General features: G+C 34.8%; 1 protein-coding gene across 1 annotated transcript in view; it reads left to right on the top strand.

The window, feature by feature from the left end:
- Nucleotides 1–20,069, top strand: part of LRBA (LPS responsive beige-like anchor protein) — a 747,979-nt gene that overhangs the window by 508,671 nt on the left and 219,239 nt on the right. Inside the window, exons 41-42 of the mRNA XM_018061590.1 lie at nucleotides 14,307–14,424; nucleotides 16,225–16,327. Coding sequence (XP_017917079.1) covers nucleotides 14,307–14,424; nucleotides 16,225–16,327 — 221 coding nt within the window. The remainder of the gene's footprint in view (nucleotides 1–14,306; nucleotides 14,425–16,224; nucleotides 16,328–20,069) is intronic.

Genomic DNA, 20,069 nt, shown 5'->3' with positions numbered 1-20,069 from the left:
ATGGCTGCAGTCACCATCTGCAGTGATTTTGGAGCCAAAAAAACTCTCACTGTTTTCATTGTTTCCCCATGTATTTACCATGAAGTGATGGGAACGGATGCCATGACCTTAGTTTTCTGAATGTTGAGTTTTAACCCAACTTTTTCACTCTCCTCTTTCACTTTCATCAAGAGGCTCTTTAGTTCTTCTTCACTTTCTTCCATAAGGCCACCCTTATGGTGGTGTCATCTGCATATCTGAGGTTACTGATATTTCCCCCTGGCAGTCTTGGTTCCAGCTTGTGCTTCTGCATATAAGTTAAATAAGCAGGGTGACAGCATGTAGCCTTGACGTACTCCTTTCCCTATTTGGAACCAGTCTGTTGTTCCATGTCCAGTTCTAACTGTTGCTTCCTGATCTGCATACAGATTTCTCTGGAGGCAAGTCAGGTGGTCTGCTATTCCCATCTTTTTCAGAATTTTCCATAGTTTCTTGTGATCCACACAGTCAAATGAAGCACAAACTGGAATCAAGATTACTGGGAGAAATATCAATAACCTCAGATATGCAGATGACACCACCCTTATGGCAGAAAGTGAAGAGGAGCTAAAAAACCTTTTGTTGAAAGTGAAAGAGGAGAGTGAAAAAGTTGGCTTAAGCTCAACATTCAGAAAACTTAAGATCATATCATCTGATCCCATCACTTCATGGCAAATAGAAGGGAAAACAATGGAAGCAGTGGCAGACTTTATCATTTTGGGCTCCATAATCACTGCAGATGGTGACTACTACAGCCATGAAATTAAAAGACGCTTACGCTTTGGAAGGAAAGTTATGACCAGCCTAGACAGCATATTAAAAAGCAGAGACATTACTTTGCCAACAAAGGTCCATCTAGTCAAGGCTATGGTTTTTCCAGTAGTCATGTATGGATGTGAGAGTTGGACTATAAAGAAAGCTGAGCACTACAGAATTGATGCTTTTGAACTGTGGTGTTGGAGAAGACTCTTGAGAGTCCCTTGGACTGCAAGGAGATCCAACCAGTCCACTCTAAAGGAGATCAGTCCTGGGTATTCATTGGAAGGACTTATGTTGAAGCTGAAACTCCAATACTTTGGCCACCTCATGCGAAGAGCTGACTCATTTGAAAAGACCCTGATGCTAGGAGGGATTGGGGGCAGGAGGAGAAGGGGACGACAGAGAATGAGATGGTTGGATGGCATCACCAGCTTGATGGACATGAGTTTGGGTAAACTCCAGAAGTTGATGTTTGACAAGGAGGCCTGGCGTGTTGCAGTCCATGGGGTCACAAAGAGTTGGACACAACTGAGCCACTGAACTGAAGTTTGCTGAACACAATCAAGGCTTTGGCATAGTCAATAAAGTAGAAATAGATGTTTTTCTGGAAGTCTCTTGCTTTTTTGACGATCCAGTGGATATTGCCAATTTGGTCTCTGGTTCCTCTGCCTCTTCTAATTCCACTTGGACATCTGGAAGATCACAGTTCACACTTCGAGTTCACGGTTCTGGCTTGGAGAATTTTGAGCATTTCTTTGCTAGCATGTGAGATGAGTGCAATTGTGTGGTAGTTTGAGCATTCTTTGGCATTGCCTTTCTTTGGGATTGGAGTGAAAAATGACCTTTTCCAGTCCTGTGGCCACTACTGAGTTTTCCAAATTTGCTAGCATATTGAGTGCAGCACTTTGACAGCATCATCTTTTAGGATTTGAAATAGCTCAACTGGATTTCCATCACCTCCACTAGCTTTGTTTGCAGCGATGCTTCCTAAGGCCCACTTGACTTCACATTCCAGGATGTCTGGCTCTAGGTGAGTGATCACACCATCGTGATTATCTTGGTCATGAAAATCTTTTTTGTCCAGTTCTTGTGTGTATTCTTGGCACCTCTTCTTAATATCTTCTGCTTCTGTTAGGTCCATACCATTTCTGGCCTTTATTTTGCCCATCTTTGCATGAAATATTCCCTTGGTATCTCTTAATTTTGTTGAAGAGATCTCTCACCTTTCCCATTCTATCATTTTCCTCTATTTCTTTGCATTGATCACTGAGGAAGGCTTTCTTATCTCTTCTTGCTATTCTTTGGAAGTCTAGAACTCTAGTACACCCGTGGCGGATTCATGTTGATGTATGGCAAAACCAATACAGTATTATAAAGTAAAATAAATCAAAAAAAAAAGAAAAAGAAAGATGTAACTACATCCTTCAATAATTTTAAAATTTTTAAAAAAAAGGAACTCTGCATTCAAATGGGTGTGTCTTTCCTTTTCTCCTTTTCCTTTCATTTCTCTTCTTTTCTTAGCTACTTGTAAGGCCTCCTCAGACAACCGTTTTACTTCTTGCATTTTTTTTTCTTGGGGATGGTCTTGATCCCTGTCTCCTATAAAATGTCACGAACCTCCACCCATAGTTCTTTAGGCAGTCTATCAGATCTAATCCCTTGAAGCTGCTTGTCACTTCCACTGTTTAATCGTGTGCGATGTGATTGAGGTTATACCTGAACCATTAGCATGTAGAGGTAATCACTTCTGATGCCTTATCAGTCTGTTCTTGTCCTTCTGTTAAGTTTGGTGTTAGAAGTGGTAGTTATGGATGGAATCCCTCAGTGTAAAATGGGAAGGCTGAGGATTCAGCCAGTCTGGTAAAATCCAAAGAAAGTCCAGTTGGAATGCATTACAAAAGGAAGCTGTTGTAGACATTCTTGAGAAATGTTGGGAATGGTTGGATACATTTAGGGATAATTTGTGAAAACACAGGAGTGGGAAAACTCTCTTGGTAGTTTGAGTCTACTTATTGTACAGAACATCCTTAATGTCTTAAGACAAATAAATTATATAAACATATAAGTGAGACTGCCCTGTGGATTTTCTTGTCTCATAATGCTTTTGTCTAGTTTTAATATATGAGTAGGGCTGGCCTCATAGAATAAGTTGGCAAGTATTTCCTCCCCCTAAGCATTCTGGAAGAGTTGTATAGCATTAGTACTGTTTCTTCTTTAAATATTTGTAGCATTCACCAGTGGAGTCACCTGGGCCTGAAGTTTACTTTATGGGAAGATTTAAACTATTGATTTGGTTTCTCTAATAAGTATAATGCCGTTCATGTTATGTTTCTTCTTGAGGGGGCTTTGGTAGTTTGTGTCTTTCAAATAATCTGTCCATCAGAAAGAACTGTGCAATTTAGTGATATAAAGTTATTTGTAATGTGCTTAATCGCTCAGTGGTGTCCAAGTCTTTGTGAGCCCATGGACTGTAGCCCACCAGGGCTAGGTAGTATTCCCTTATTATTCTTTTTATTATTATTATTATTGTTGTTAGTATTATTATTTCATTCTGTGTAATCCATAGTGATGCTTTTTCTCTGCTGGTATTGATACTTATATCATTCTTGATTTTCATAGTTTGTGTTTTTTCACTTTTTTGCCTAAGGAGTCTGATTAGAGACTTACACATTTTATTGATCTTTTAAAAGAACCAATCTTTTTGATTGATTGGTTGATTATTTTCTTCTCTCTTTCTTGGTTTTCTGTGTCATTGATTTTTACTTTGATTTCATTTCATTTTTTTTCTTTTGCTTACTTTTGGTTTAATTTGCTGTTATTTTTTTCCTGGCTTTTTAAAGTGGAAGCTGAATTTTTGGTAGGAGACCTTTTCTCTTTCCCACTAATATAGGTGTTTAGTGCTAGAAATTTCCTTCTAAGTACTAATTTAACTGCATTCCACAATTTTTATATGTTCTGGTTTTATTTGTATTCAGTTCAAAATAACCTCCTAACTTTTTTTCCTCAGACCCATGGGTTACTTAGAAGTGTATTGTTTCATCTTCATATATTGGGAATGAAAAAAAATGTGTTATTGATTTCTAATTTAGTTCCATTGTTGTCAGAGAGTATACCTTTATGGGGCTTTCCTGATGGCTCAACTAATAAAGAACCTGCTTACCAAGACGTGGGTTCAATCCCTGGGTCAGGAAGATCCCCAGAGAAGGAAATGGTAACTTGCTCCAGTACTCTTGGCTGGAACATTCTGTGAACAGAGGAGCTTTGTAGGATACAGTCCATGGGGTCACAAAGAGTCAGACATGACTGAGTATATGCCCAAACTTTATATGATTTGAATCTGCTAAATTTATCACAGCTTGCTTTTTGGTCCATAGTATGCACTGTCTTTGTAAATGTGTATTCAGCTGTTGTTCTATTTATGGTCAGTGGTCTGATTCAAATATTCTATATCTTTACTGATTTTCCATCTACTTTCTTAAATTATTGAAAGGGAAGTATTGAAATCTGTTTGTAATTGAGGATTTATGTATTTCTTGTTTTGGTTCTCTCAGTTTTTCTTTTGTATATTTCAAAGCTCTACTATTGTTCCAGAAACAATTAGGATAATTATGACCTCTTGATGAAATGATCTGGTGTTATGATGACCATTGCAAATGAAATGACCCTCTAAAAGAAAGTGAAAGTGTTAGCTGCTCAGGCGTGTCCTACTCTTTGCAACCCTGTGGTCTGTCCATGGAATTCTCCAGACAAGAATACTAGAGTGGGTTATTATTCCCTTCTCCAGGGGATCTTCCCGATCCAGGGACTGAACCCAGGTCTCCTGCATTGAGGGCAGGTTCTTTACCATCTGAGCCACCAGGGAAGCCCAACCATTGCAAATGAAATGACCCTCTATTATTCTATTAGTATCCTGTTAATGGAATTCTTTAGTATTCTTTTATTTTTTAAATTCTGATATCGACTTTGTCTGGTTTGATGTACTTTACCAATAATTCTGTCATTTTTGTAATTTCTCCTCATTATGGGTTATGTTTTCCTGATTTTTATTCAGGCCTATTATTTATGAATTAAATACCAGTTGTGAATTTTACCCTGTTGTGTTGTAGATATTTTTGTGTTCTATAAATATGTTAATCTTTCGTTCTAGGACACAACTAAGTACCTTGGAAATAGTTTGATCCATGTGGATGGTGTTGTTAAGGTTTGTTAGGCAGGACCAGAGCAGCATTTAGTCTGATTTTTCCCCACTACTCAGACAAAACCCTTCTGAGCACTCTAACCAGTGCTCGATGTATTATGAGATTGCTTTTTGCTGTGGTTATGTGAGCTCTGAGTATTGTACCCTGTAATTTGGTGGGATGATTCTTTTACTGGCCTTGAATTGTTTTCTTAAGCTGATCAGGTCTGAGCTGAAGGCTGCAGATCTCAGGAGCAATGCTTTCTCCCATCTGCTACTCGTCCCCTTGATCTTGTAGTACTTCAAGCTGGTTTCCCTATTGTAAGAGACCACTATGTTCCAGTCGTATTTCTTCTATCTGCCTGGGGTTCCAGAGTCTTCTGCGGCAGGAAGTTGGGGCGGTCGTTGGTGTCACCACTCTGTCCTGTCTCTCAGAGTTCATTGTTGTTCATTACTTGGTGTTTGAGCTCTTAAGACAGTTTTTTTCACATGTAGTATCTATTTTAAGTATTATTTATGTACAAGGGTAAGTCCAGTCCCTGTTACTCCATCTTGGTCAGAAATTGAAATACATGGACTGTTCAGTTTGGTTTTTGTTAAATGTTTGTTGTAATTTTCCCTTTCATTTTTCTGTCTGTTCTTGCTTTCTGCTGTGTTTGTGCTCATGCGTTCCCAGAGCCTTAGACTGTATGTGGTTGGTGAGGTTGGGCTGGCCTTCCGTCTGTCAGCCAGTGTCTTCCATGTTCCTGGCACCATGTCTGATATGTGAATAGAAAGGTGACTGAGACAGTGGCCTAGTCTCACAAAGCTGTAGGTGGGCAGGAACTCCAGTGTACGGAGGTACACAATGGAATCATGTTAACCTCCAATTTTACTTAAGTAGCATTCATAATGTTCTCTGTAATATGTGTCCTTTAAGAAAATAACTTTCTGAAAGATTGTATCTGAAGCAGAATATGAGCCCAGTATTCAGTTTCATGCTTTAACATGGAAGCAGATAGGAACCTGTACTATTCATTTATAATTGGCTCCAGCTAAACAAGTTGAGTACTTAAGAGGAATTAAAAAAAAAAAAAGTGGAAAAGTATTTCCCTCAAATTAGGAAGAAAGTGTCCTACTTTTAGCATCGAGTTCTAATGTAACGTTTTCCTTTTCCTTTTTATTTCTGTCCTATATTTGAAGAACAGAAATGAATTTATTGAAGGTTTTTCCTGTAATTAGTTAAATAGGTTAGTCATCACAGAAACTTGCAGTGACTAAACCATGTTGTATCTGCAACAAAGAGATAAGTAGTCTAGCTACAGGCTGTGTGCTCAGTTGCTCAGTTTTGTCCGACTCTTTGCAACCCTGTAAACAGTAGCCCACTAGACTCCTCTGTCCATAGTATTTTCCAGGCAAGAACAAGGGAGTGGGTTGCCATTTCCTTCTCCTGGGGATCTTCCTGACCCAGGGATTGAACCTACATCTCCTACATTTCAGGTGGATTCTTTACTGCTGCGCCACCTGGGAAGCCCCGCTACAGGCTGCTATTACTCTGCTTTGGATATTTGCTTCCTGTATGTAGAGAGGGCCTTTGATACCAATCTGGGATTGATATTAAGTTCATCAAGTAAGAATTGACATTGAGAAGAAAGATAGGTTGTGCCCATTGCTTGTTTTAAAAGTATATGTTATAGAATATTCCAGCCCATTAAATATTAGGCAGTATTTTATTAGCGCTGATTTAAATTAAACTCTTTGTTCATGACTTTAGAGAGTCAGTGTACAGAGTAATAGGAAAAACCACTTTGTAACTTGAGTTCAGTGACAATAACAGTCATTCTCACAAGCTTTTAAGAAGTAACTAGGATTCTTTTCAATTTAAATGGAAAAAATAAGGTATCATTTATATTATCATTTCCCCATATCATACCTGTAAGGAAAATTAGCTATAAATATTTTAAAGAAAAAATAATATGTATATTGTTTGCATACAATTTACAAAAGTGATTTTGGAAATAGAAAGTTAGGCAAAGTGGTATTAATCCATCTTGGGGAGAAAATAGCTAAATTGCAGACATTTTTTGTGTGTGTGGCATTTTTCTAATTTTAAGAATATAGATTAATGGATAAATTAGTGCATGTTTATGTTTAACTTACTTATTAATAAAATGAAGAGTTTTGGTCTAGTGATTGTTTTCTCAAAGCATTTGAATTAAACAAAACTCTTTACTGGATAAAGGTAATAAAAACTTGATAAGGTATACATACCTCAGTTTTTTAGTAACTGTATTCTTTTAGTAATATTTTTACCACTCCAAAATACTTACATTTTTCTTTGTATGTATTCAAGGTAATTTCTATATCTGTATACTGAAATCAAACACTTTCACATCTTATTCATGATAAAATTGACATTGTGGCTTTATTTTTATTATATTTTTATCTTAAAAAGTAACTCCAAATCCAAATATCTCATTTTAATTCAGCTATGTACCTGTTTATTCTTTTTCTCAAAATTTAATACCTTGCTCTTTCTGCGCTATGAAGAAGAAAGCAACATACATTCATGTTGCTTATTATTATTCCTTATTATCCTTCTTTTGTATATTTAGGTTCTTTCAGAAAAATCAGATTGGAGATACAGTTTAAATTTTTAAAAATCTAAAAATTAGTTGGATGATGGCTAAATATCTTCTTTGTTCTGCTTATTCATTAGTATACTTGGCTCTTGATTTGTTAATACATATATTAAATGTTAGTTCAGTAAGAGGTGGCTTTTATGAAACATTATTTAGAATGCAAATTATCTTTAAGCTGAAGAATATTGAAAATAAAAGAACCAACTGAGTCTGAATTATTTACAGGCCAAGGGCTTAAAGGTTCTCTGCTCCAGCACAAATATTAAATTATGAAATGGGAATTTCAGTTTGCCATAAATCTGTCTGCCATAGCAGCTTAAAATAAAATAGTTTTACCCATCTAAAGCAACATCAATTTGCCAGTCTGTGCTTCATGTATCAAAGAGCGTTCTGTGAAAATATCAATATCATTGGTTAATATAAATGAAATTAATTTTTAAAGCTGGGCTAAAGGTTGACATCTGAAAAATTGCATTACTTTGCAGAAGAGAAATTTCTGTCTTCTAGTGAAATTTCAGGTCATGAGGGCAAGTAATTTTCACAATCTTCAATGGGAGTCAGTGAAATATGAACTTCATTGTCACCTAGCCCCAAAGCGATAAGATAAAATGAGCTGATACATCATTTGCTGTGGTTTTATCATCTCCCTCAGTAATTGGAAGAGAAAACATAAGAGTGTATGTGTTTGTGTGCTCCCTTCTCACCCCTCCCAGATGCCCCATCGTCCACACCCAGGCTAAAGCCGTTTTAGCCCAATCAATACAGAGGTCACACAGCATTTTATTTATATATTTTTAATTTTTCATACTGACTAAACTGCCAAATAGAACATTAGAGTAATGAATATGTTTAATTGAATTTGTCACCCATGAAAATGCTAAGGAGAATACTGCATCATAGTACCAGTAAGCAGGAGGAAATTTACTATATAGATGAAAAATATAAAATAACTCATAAAAATTAATTTAAAAGGTAATTTTCTTTTATATTCATAACTTTTATACTTTTATTGTCATTTTTTCCAAGTTTGTGGACAATGTGTGTGTTCATGGATATATATTAAATAACAAAATTGCCATGTTAAAATTTCTACCAGAGTCAAGTATACGCTATTTTTCAATTCAAAGAGACCACCAATGTTTTTTTTTTTTAATTTATATTTAAATAATGGTGGTGAAGAACATCCTTGAACTAACTGGTATTCAATATTAAAATAAATTTAGTGCTATGCTTTGATATCAAGTTTCAGAGAAAATTATGTGCAGCAAAATCTAAAAACTATGTTAATAGTAGAGTGGTACAGCTTTAAAATACTTGATTACAATTACTTTCAACTATTTTGTTAAAATTGCAATTATTGTAAATAAAATATATTTGCACGTGTGTTTAGTGGCAGATTGATAGACTATATTTAGACTAGTGCATTTTTTAACATGTATTTTTATTGTTTCAAATATTTGCCATTTTCCACATTAAGATATAATTCTTGTGACTGATTTATAATTATGCTCATGAAAATGAGATATGAATATTTTCTAACTGTGGTATCATTGATTGATGGCTTGATTAGCTTATAGTTTGTATACTAAGTTAAAAACATTTTTTTGATGTTAAATATGTATCCATATATTTTGGAAATGATTTTGTTATGAAATTTTAAGTGCTATTATTTCTTTGTATTATTCGATTTTACTTTTGTTACTGAATTCTTCTGAAATTAGTATGGAATTCTTTGAAAGAGTAAAATCTCTCCAAAAATTTATGAATATTTGAGTCTAGGATATGCAGTGCAAGCTTTAAACATTAAGAATAGTGTTTTAAAAAACACTCTTTTTGTTGATTCTACAGATGCAGGCTCTCAAATATTTTTTGTGATATTTTCCAATCACTTTTTAATATCTTTCCCTTTAAAAGAATTTGAAAAAATTTAAAATTTATTGAGGGTAGAGTTTAAAAAGAAAGCCTTTTTTCTCTACTTAAATGGAACAAATATGGCTATGTTTTCAGAGACTACTTTAAAATCTATTTTTTGAACATACCTAATATTCAGTAAATAAGGGTATCATGTAGTTGGGCAGTAAATAATACAGATTTTTTTTTTTTTAATCCTTCCATGAGGATGAGAAAAGTGGAAGTGTTATTTGGATAAATTATTTAGCTTTTCAAAATGAATCGTTAAAAATACTTTCTTTGTAGCCAATTAATGCAACAGGGTGAAGAAATTTTCACATATATTCATAGTATACTCTTTGAAGTGTAGGGGAAAAGGTAGGTTTATTTGGGCAAAATTCTTTTTCAGAGTCACAATTTTTAAATAGAATTTTAAAGAAAATATGTTTGATTTTTTAATGTAAAAAACTATATGCATTTTTATATGTGTGAGTATATATACATATAAATGATTTTTTTTTGTTCCTCGCTACAACCTTTCTTTAACATTTGACCAATAAACTATCTTTATTCAAATAGATTATTAAAAAATAAAGTTGAATTCACTAATAATACTACTAACGATATTGAAACAAGATGGAAAACATTCAAAGAGAGTGCTGAAGGCTGAAGCTTTCAAGCTATTCTAGACTTGGGGTCATAACTGCGGAGCAATGGTAATGATACGGTTTCCATAGTAACCGATTCATTGGAGGGCTAGACCTCTGTCTAGGGTGCTGTCAGTGTAAGTAGAGTTTCAGTGAACAGAAAGTCCCAAAGAAGGGTCTGCTTCTACCTAATCCAGTTTTAATTGAACTCTAGAGACTTTGAAGTGAAGCCTCAGACCAGGAATATACTATTCCAATAAGAAATAAACCTCTTCCTTAGCTAGGTCGCAGCTGCCTCTCCGTACTGACACCTTTTCCTAATGAATACTTTAAAGAAATGTTATTATATCAATTTCAGCTAGTAATTCTCTTAGTTAAGAGATTCTTTGTTTCTATTTTAAATCCCACTATCCTGATGTGAAGTACAGATTTTCATTGGTTGTTCTTTTTTAAGTCGGTCTAATTTTCTCTGTAAGATTTTAAATGCTGATAGTTTGGCAGTTTTTAAATAATTTTCTGTCTGTCTTCCTGTTTCTGTGTCTCTTCAGTTTTAAAACATTACTTTACCTGCTTACGTTTAACTCTGAAAACACACTGTCATCCATTCATTATAATACCATTTACATCAGGTTTGCAAACATGTAGAACAATTCTGGATATTATTTGTAGATGTATATATATGTTAATGCTAAACCTCAAAAAATGGATAGTAATTGGCTCTGATGAAGAAGGAAAATGGAATCAGGAAGGGTTATATATGAGAATTTAAATATTATCTATTATACTTCATAAATTTTAAAAATCTATACAACAAAGTATAGTGTAGCAAAGTATTAGTATTTTATAAGTTTCAGGGTGGTTTCATGGAGCTTATGTCATTTTCTGTCGTTTGAATTAAGTTTGACATTTGGTAATAAAACAAAGCTTAAAGGACCATGCCACTTGCTGTATTTTAAGTATATTTTTAAAATACCTATGTTACTTAAAGGAATGGGATATAAATGGAATGTTTTCATTGATTGGAAAACTATTACATTAAAAATATTATAATAATGCTTTTAGTGTTCTTACTCCTCTTAGTAATTGAGATATTCTAGAAAATACTAATAATTAAATCTTTAGATTGCATGACCGTGATCTTGCAATGGTTGGCTGTCACCGTATTAAGCAACAAGTCTTATTACATAGCTCTATAGATATAAGAGGGAGAATTTTCAGACCAGTGTGTGATATTTTTAGTATATGACAGCGCTTGGAGCCTAAAGCTTTGGTGTTTATGCTTGTTTGATTTTCCTCTTTCACTTTTAACACAAGTACAGGGAAAAGAATGTAGTTGATTAAAATTTCGGATCAGTTCTAGTTTAACAGATGTTTGAACTCTCTTAGAAATGTGACAGTGTATCATATAAGTAGGCTCTGGACAGTTTGGACTAGACAACCTGGGAGGAGGCCAGACTTTGCTTTCCAAGGGACTTCCTACTAAGTATTGAAATTGTTTGAGTCTCCTTTTCTTCAGAAATGGTAGATAGATTGGACCAGAAGTGTTATAGAACATATATTGGATTCTCTATTACTTGATAAGTTAAAAATGGCAAACTCAAACACCACTGGAAACTAGGCAGATAATAGTAAATAAGTGAGTGTGTAGAGATTGTTTGAAAATGGAGAGTGCCTTTCAGTGGTGCTGTGTGGCGTATACCTAGGCTTGACAGATGCTCCATTTTCTCCCTGAGGAGCCACAGATCTGACTTTTTTATAAATTACCCTTTTCTCAAGTGTTTTCAGCCAGTTGAAAATTTGGGGAAATATAACATGGCCCAAACAGAATTAATGTGGATCATATATGGAGTTTTGGTTGCCGTTTGTTCACTCATTTAATTGTTCAAAAATTTCTCCTTTGTGTAAGACTTTGTTTTAGAAGACGAACATAGAGTACATTCAAAACCTTTGTTCCAGTAGAACTTAGATTCCAGTATTTTAGTGCTGAAGAGAGGAAGAGAAGCGAGGAAATAATGTAATTTCTGGTGGTAATAAATGTTACGCAGGAAGTCTGATGAGTTTGGGATGGGATGAGGTGATCGTGGCGGAAGTGGGGTTAGATCCCGTGGCTTCTCTAACGAGGTGACATTTGAGCGGATATCTGAATGTGAGGATAAGCCAGCCACGTTAAGATCTGGGAGAACAGTCTGAGCAGAGGAGAAAGCACATATAAAGGCCCTGATGGACAGTGAGTTGGGCTCATCAGACAATCCCAGGTACAAGGCTTTATAAGCAATTATGAAGATCTTCAGCGTTTATTGGGATTCCCAGGTGCCGCTAGCAGTAGAGAACCTGCCTGCCAATGCAGGAGACGTAGGAGATGCCAGGCGCAGTCCCTGGGTCGGGAAGGTCCCCTGGAGAAGGGAATGGCAGCCCACTCCAGTATTCTTGCCCGGAGAATCCCATGGACAGAGGAGCCTGGCGGGCTGCAGTCCGTAGCGTTGCACAGGGTTGGACACGTCTAAAGCGACTGCGCAGCACTGAGTTCACTGTGCATGTATTGTGGAGCCACTGCTTGGTATTAAGTACACAGGAGGTACGATGTGATTTATATTTGGAAAGCTATCTTCTCTGACTCCTCTGGTTGTAGTAGATTCTCCAGGTAAGATTAGAAGGGGAGAGACCAGTCAGGAGGCCGCTGCAAACTCTGGAGCCTCGGACTTACTGGTTATGGTGAGAGAAAGGGGTACAAGTGACGGTTAGAAAAAATCTTGAGTAGTATCCATATTTTGTCCTCTTTTCTGTTAGTCTCTCTTGATCTTACTTACATAGATGTTGATTGTATGAAAGAGTTTGAAGGATTTTCTTTCTCACCTGTTTTAAAACTGAAAGTGTAATTAGTTGTTTGGAATTTTGAATTGTTGTTTGGTTTTTCAGAAAATACTGAACCTAGGGGTTGTGCCCATTCTTTCATTTCTAGACGCTGTGGTACCAGAAATAGGATATTTTCTGTAGAAAAATCTAAATACATATTTAGTGAATTAACTAATGTTGCCCTCTGTAAAAAAAGACAACAGAAACCCTGTATTTTGCATTAAGTATCATAGATTTTTTATAATTAAGATCTAGAAAATGGAAATATAAAGTGGACAGCATTTATGTAGGATAAATTCTTAACATTCATTATTGTTCCTCTTATCCCATTTTTGTCCTTACAATGCAATATCATATACAAATGTCATTTTATTTGTATTTTTTAATGGTGGTTACTTTTGAGAGATTTATCTTAGTTGTTTAACTTAATTTGCTTTCATGAATTTTCATCTGTGTTTGATAGCACATCCATCTCATTTTATGTATTAATATTCTGTGAAGTACTAGTGTGGAGAAATTCCAAATCTGGTTTTCCTTTAACACCTTCATAATTAAGCTTTTGAAATGAACTTTTTAAAAAACAAAGCTTGAATAACAAAGCAACAAAGTGGCTTAGTACTAAAGACAGGATTACTTTGAGTTTGCAAAGAATTCTAAGCCATTGCGTCTGTCACATGGGATGACAAGAATTTGTAACAAGTTACTCTGACAACCACCTACTCCATAGAGAGATTATGCTGAGTTCATTCGCAGGTTTGTGTTTAGCTTCAATGACAAAATGATGCTTAACCTCTTATACAGTCTTTCTTTGTGCTTTCTGAATGAGTGACTGTTGCCTTAACAGTGACCCTATTACTGTGATTTTTTGAACTTATGAACTTAAATTTGTAATTTTAGAGTATATAAAAAGTATTTTTGGATATATTATATGAAACTGAATTTTATATGTGATCTATAAGCATGTAGGACATTCTTTTGAGGTCTTTCTTCTTTTTAAAGTTTGTCTAATATTGTATTTCTATAATATGATGCAAAAATCAATCAGTAATGCTATATGTATTTCCTGGAAAGCAATAGATGACATCATTGCCTTAAAAAGCCCCCAAATATAAAATAGATGTGCTACAGTTTTGTTTGCTGTTTCATTTAAACATCTTTTTCATGAATTGCAATCTACTTTTTAGATCACAATTATTATTGCAATTACTCCCAATTATTTCAGTAACTGTTTATTCATTTCTTAGAAATTATTTTTCTTAATGAGGACTTCGGTGTTTTAATTGGGGGAAAGAACAGAAAGATTCCATAATACTTACTGAGGATTCTCTTTTTCTTCACTAGATCCTGGCATATACAGAAGGGCTGCATGGGAAATGGCTGTTCTCAGAGATACGATCGATCTTTTCTCGTCGTTATCTTTTGCAAAATACAGCCCTGGAGATCTTTATGGCAAACAGAGGTGAGATGATGTTGCAGATGTATGTTGTTACAGAGCCAACCTCCATCTCCCTAAGATTTCATTTTGAACGTACCATACTGTTTCCATTCCGTATTGTTTCCATTTGGATAGAATTGTGCATTACTGACCTCTTTTTTGAACTATGTGCATCTTCATAGTTTATACCCCTTTGGTTTTTCTTAGAATTATCTCCAGTATCTTATTTTTCTGGCCAAATCAGAGATTAGTGCAGGACTTTATAAATATAGGGGATAAGTACCCATTTAATCAGTTGTGGAGTTTTGGTATCCTCACCAGTGCTCTGATGCTTAAACTCCTTCTGGAAGGTGGCTGCGTTTCAAGAGGGGAGAGGGTAATCAAATAATTCATACATTTATTTAATTTTTTTGTCTAATCTATTGCCATTTATAAAGAACCGTCAGAAGATGGTACTGAACTGTCCTGGTTGCTTTGTATTACCTCATTCTTCAAAGAACTAAAATTCAATTTGTGTGTTTAGAATTGAGCTTGGTGAAATTCATTAAGATTAGAAGGAGGGACAAGGTGAACTTGAAGGGAAAGCATTGTGGGGTATGAGTGGAGGTTTACAAGTAAGAATATGTAAAATCTTGTGATTTATTGTACATGCTTATTTTATTTAAGTAGATTTTTAAGTTTTCATATTTTCTCTTTCTATACTCTACAAGTTTTCATTTAAAAATCTGCACATAATGTATATTCCATGCATACTTTCTTTTTTTAATGAAATCATGTGTCTTTAGGGAATACAGATTTCTTTAGGAAAAGATGTTTTTCCTTTCATATTTGGTTTTCTTCTACACACTTACCACTCTTTCTAATGTAAACATTATTCTTTCAGGTGAATAATCGAGTGAATGTTTTACACTTTAGTTCAGTCTACATTCTTTCCTGCTTTAAAATTTCTTAAGCATCTTTGCTGTGAATCTCTGTGTGTTTTTCTATTGCCTTTTCCTTATGGCCTTGGTCACCTGCCATAATTTTTTTAAAATTTCAGGACTAACCAAAGTACTATCTTCTAAATTCTCTGCCATGATTTTATGACTTTGTTATTGTCATACTTTTTAAGGATAAAATTTTATACATCACTGTCATAAATTAAAATTTATATACTGAATGTATTCATGTATATGATGTACAGTTTGATATCTGCAGTTATATATAATGTTCTCAAAGTATGTAATTATTCAAATAGAAATGATTAAAAAACATTTGATTATTGACCATGGAGGAAAAAATTTTCTTCAGGTCACACATTGTTCTGGATTATGTGAACATACAAAGCATAAACAAAAAGCACTGTTATATGTTTATATAATATTTATATAAACTACAAGAAAATACAAAAATTTGTATAAATTACAAGAGAATATTTTTTAAGTTGTTGATGATTAGAAGTAAATACAACTCACAATTTAGTAGCTATAGGTTAAGTATATTGGATTGTTAAGTATATAATCTTAAATTTTTTATAGAAATTTATAGGTATATTTTTAACTTGCCAAAATTCAACTTTGTAAATTCAGAATTGTAGCTAGATAAAATCTCAACTTCGTGTCACATTAACGCAACAATAGAGAAGGAACATTCTATGAGTAGAAAAAATATCATCTCTGGCATATTAATGCTTAAACTTCATATATACTATGGTAAAACTAATACTATAAAACTTCTATTGAGTAGATACCTGGACTAAGAGTAAGCATTTTACTGTACCAAGAAATCCGTTTTTCAGAAAGGCACTTATATTTCATTCTGACTTTTAAAAATTATTTTTCCTAGTTGCTATAATGTTCAACTTCCCAGACCCTGCAACAGTAAAGAAAGTGGTTAACTATCTACCTCGTGTTGGCATTGGAACCAGTTTTGGATTGCCTCAAACCAGGTACTGTTTTATATGAAAAATATATGGAAATAATCTGTAATAATATTTTTCTAATTTGTTTTGAAATGCATGGCCCTCTGTTTTATGCTTCATTGTAAATGGTGTTTGTTAGTGTATTTTGAGTCAACTGAACTTCTGTCCGAAGAAGCTCAAAAAAGAGGAACAAGTGTAAATGAAACTAATCTGAAAAAAGAAAGCAATAAAATCAGAACAGCAGTGAAAAGGGAAACAAAAACAATAAAGAAAAATCAATGCAATGAAAAATTATTTCTCTGAAAAGATTACTGAGAGTAATAAATATCTATATAAGGCTTATGACAAAAGACACAAAATGCCAATATCAGAGAAGGAATATCACTATAGATCCTATAGATATTTTAAAAATAAGGAAATATTATGAACAAATTTAGAAGGCAATGGCACCCCACTCCAGTACTCTTGCCTGGAAAATCCCATGGATGGAGGAGCCTGGTAGGCTGCCATCAATGGGGTCGCACAGAGTTGGACACGACTGGGGCGACGTAGCAGCAGCAGCAGCAGACAACTTAGGTGAATTGGCAGATTCATGAAAGATACAAACTGTAAAATCTCACTAATGAAAGTGAATAGCTTTAAAAATTTTACTGAGGAAATTGGATTTGTAGCTTAAAACCTTCTAACAGAGAAAATACCTAGCTCAAATGGTTTCACTGGCAAATTTTATCAAATGTTTAATGAAGTGACAGAATTTCTCAGAAAACTCTTACAGATAATAGAAAAGAAGGATAAATTTCCCAAGTAATCCTGTAAGCCAGCATTACCTGAATTCCAAATCCACAAAAAGGCTTTTCCAGAAAGAAAATTAAAGACCATCTTGATTAAAAATGAAAAAGTGAAACTATCTTTATTAGTATCTATACTTAATGTGCAATTACTGAGGAAACTGCAAAAATTTTCAGAAAGGAAAAAAGCTGTTAGAACTCATAAACGATTTTGCAACAGACATACTTTTATTCTTGTATAGCAATGAACAATTGGAAACTGAAATTAAAGTATGGTTTAAATAATATAAAAAATTAAATAACTATGGGTATATTTGTAAATATATTAAGAATTGTTCCCTGAAAACTACAAACACAGTTTATGAAAATGAAAGAAACCTAAAAATGGGAAATTGTACTATACCATGTTCATGAATTGGAAGACTCAATGTAAGAAAGATGTTAGTTTTCTCCAAACAGATCTGTAGGTTCAAAGCAAGCCTATCCAAAATTCTAGAAGACTGTTTTGGAGAAATTGACAAGCTGATTCTAAAATTTAAGTGGAAATGCAAATATCTAGAATTGCTAGGACGATTTTGAAATAGAAAAAATCGAAGGACTTTATCTGATTTCAAGACTTACTATAAAATTACATTCACTAGTAGAGTTTCATATTTTTGTAAAATAGACTTATAGAGCAATGGAATATAATATTGTCCAGAAATAGGCCCATCCATAAGTGAGCAATTTAATTTTCAACAGAGGTATCAAGATATGTTGATGGGAAAAGATAGTTTTTTCAACCAAAAAAGAGAAACAAGAAGACAAACCAAAAAAAAAAGCCTACGTCACCCTTTTTCTCAAAATGTAACATATTAACTAAAAATGTAACATAAGTTAACTCAAATTAACTCAAGTATAAATAACCTAAGCATTAGTGCTAAAGTATAACTTCTTAAAGAAAACAGAGGAGAGAAATCTTTGTGACCTTGTGTTAGGCAGAGACTTCTTAAATAAGATTTTAAGAAACCACTTATTGGCATTTCATATTAAAAACATTTCATTTTAAAAGATACTCAAGAAAATGAAAAGGTATGTTATAGACTGGGTTGAAATATTGGTACAACTTATACATGATAAAGGATTTATATAAAGGATATGTAAGAAACTCTTCCATTTAATTATAAGACAAGCAATCTGTTTGAAAAAAATAGAAGATTTGAGCAGATACATCAGCAAAGACTAGATATAAATAGCAAGCACATGGAAAGATACCAAACATCATTAGTCATCAAGGAAATGATGATTCCATTTGAAAACCACGGTGAGATCCCATGGCACACCTATTAGAATGACTTCTTAAAAAATGGTAACAAGAACTAATAAGAATGCAGAGTAACTGGAACTTCACATATGATGGGAAAGTAAGCAATTTTGGAGTTTCATATTATTAACCATACAGTTACCATACCTCCCAGTTCAATTCAGTTGCTCAGGGGTGTTCAACTCTTTGCGACCGCATGGACTGCAGCACGCCAGGCTTCCATGTCCATCACCAACTCCTGGAGTTTACTCAAATTCATGTCCATTGAGTCGGTGATGCCATCCAGCCATCTCATCCTCTGTCGTCCCCTTCTCCTCTTGCCCCCAATCTCTCCCAGCATCAGGGTTTTTTCCAATGAATTAGCTCTTCACATTAGGTGGCCAGAGTATTGGAGTTTCAGCTTCAGCATCAGTCCTTCCAATGAACACTCAGGACTGATCTCCATTTGAATGACTGGCTGGATCTCCTTGCAGTCCAAGGGACTCTCAAGTGTCTTCTCCAACACCACAGTTCAAAAGTATCAATTGGTGCTCAGCTTTCTTTGTAGTCCGACTCTCACATCCATACATGACTGCTGGAAAAACCATAGCCTTGACTAGATGGATCTTTGTTGGCAAAGTAATGTCTTTGCTTTTGAATATGCTGTCTAGGTTAGTCATAGCTTTTCTTCCAAGGAGCAAGCATCTTTTTTTTTTTTTTTTTTTTGCATCTTTTAATTTCATGGCTGCAGTCACCATCTGCAGTGATTTTGGAGCCCCCCAAAATAAAGTCTGACACTGTTTCCACTGTTCCCCATCTACTTGCCATGAAGTGTTGGGACCGGATGCCAGAATCTTAGTTTTCTGAATGTTGAGCTTTAAGCCAACTTTTTCACTCTCTTCTTTCACTGTCATCAAGAGGCTTTTTAGTTCTTCTTCACTTTCTGCCATAAGGGTGGTGTCATCTGCATATCTGAGGTTACTGATATTTCTCCCGGCAATCTTGATTCCAGCTTGTGCTTCTTCCAGCCCAGCGTTTCTCATGGTGTACTCTGCATAGAAGTTAAATAAGCAGGGTGACAGTATACATCATTGACGTACTCCTTTTCCTATTTGGAACTAGTCTGTTGTTCCATGTCCAGTTCTAACTGTTGCTTCCTGACCTGCCTACAGATTTCTCAAGAGGCAAGTCAGGTGGTCTAGTATACCCATCTCCTTTAGAATTTTCCACAGTTTATTGTGATCCACACAGTCAAAGGCTTTGGCATAGTCAATAAAGCAGAAATAGATGTTTTTCTGGAACTTGTTTGCTTTTTTTGATGATCCAGTGGATGTTGACAATTTGATCTCTGGTTCCTAAAACCAGCTTAAACATCTGAAAGTTCATGGTTTACGTATTGTTGAAGCCTGGCTTGGAGACTTTTGAGCATTACTTTGCTAGTGTGTGAGATGAGTGCAATTGTGTGGTAGTTTGAGCATTCTTTGGCATTGCCTTTCTATGAAAACTGACCTTTTCCAGTCCTGTGGCCACTGCTGAGTTTTCCAAATTTGCTGACATATTGAGTGATGCACTTTCACAGCATCATCTTTTAGGTTAGACGAAATAGCTAATTAGATGAAATAGCTAAACTGGAATTGCATCACCTCCACTTGTAGTGATGCTTCCTAAGGCCCACTTGACTTCTCATTCCAGGATGTCT

Source organism: Capra hircus, chromosome 17 (assembly GCF_001704415.2).
Source record: "Capra hircus breed San Clemente chromosome 17, ASM170441v1, whole genome shotgun sequence".
In the NCBI taxonomy this organism is placed as follows: domain Eukaryota; kingdom Metazoa; phylum Chordata; class Mammalia; order Artiodactyla; family Bovidae; genus Capra; species Capra hircus.
This window is presented reverse-complemented; position numbering and strand designations above follow the sequence as displayed.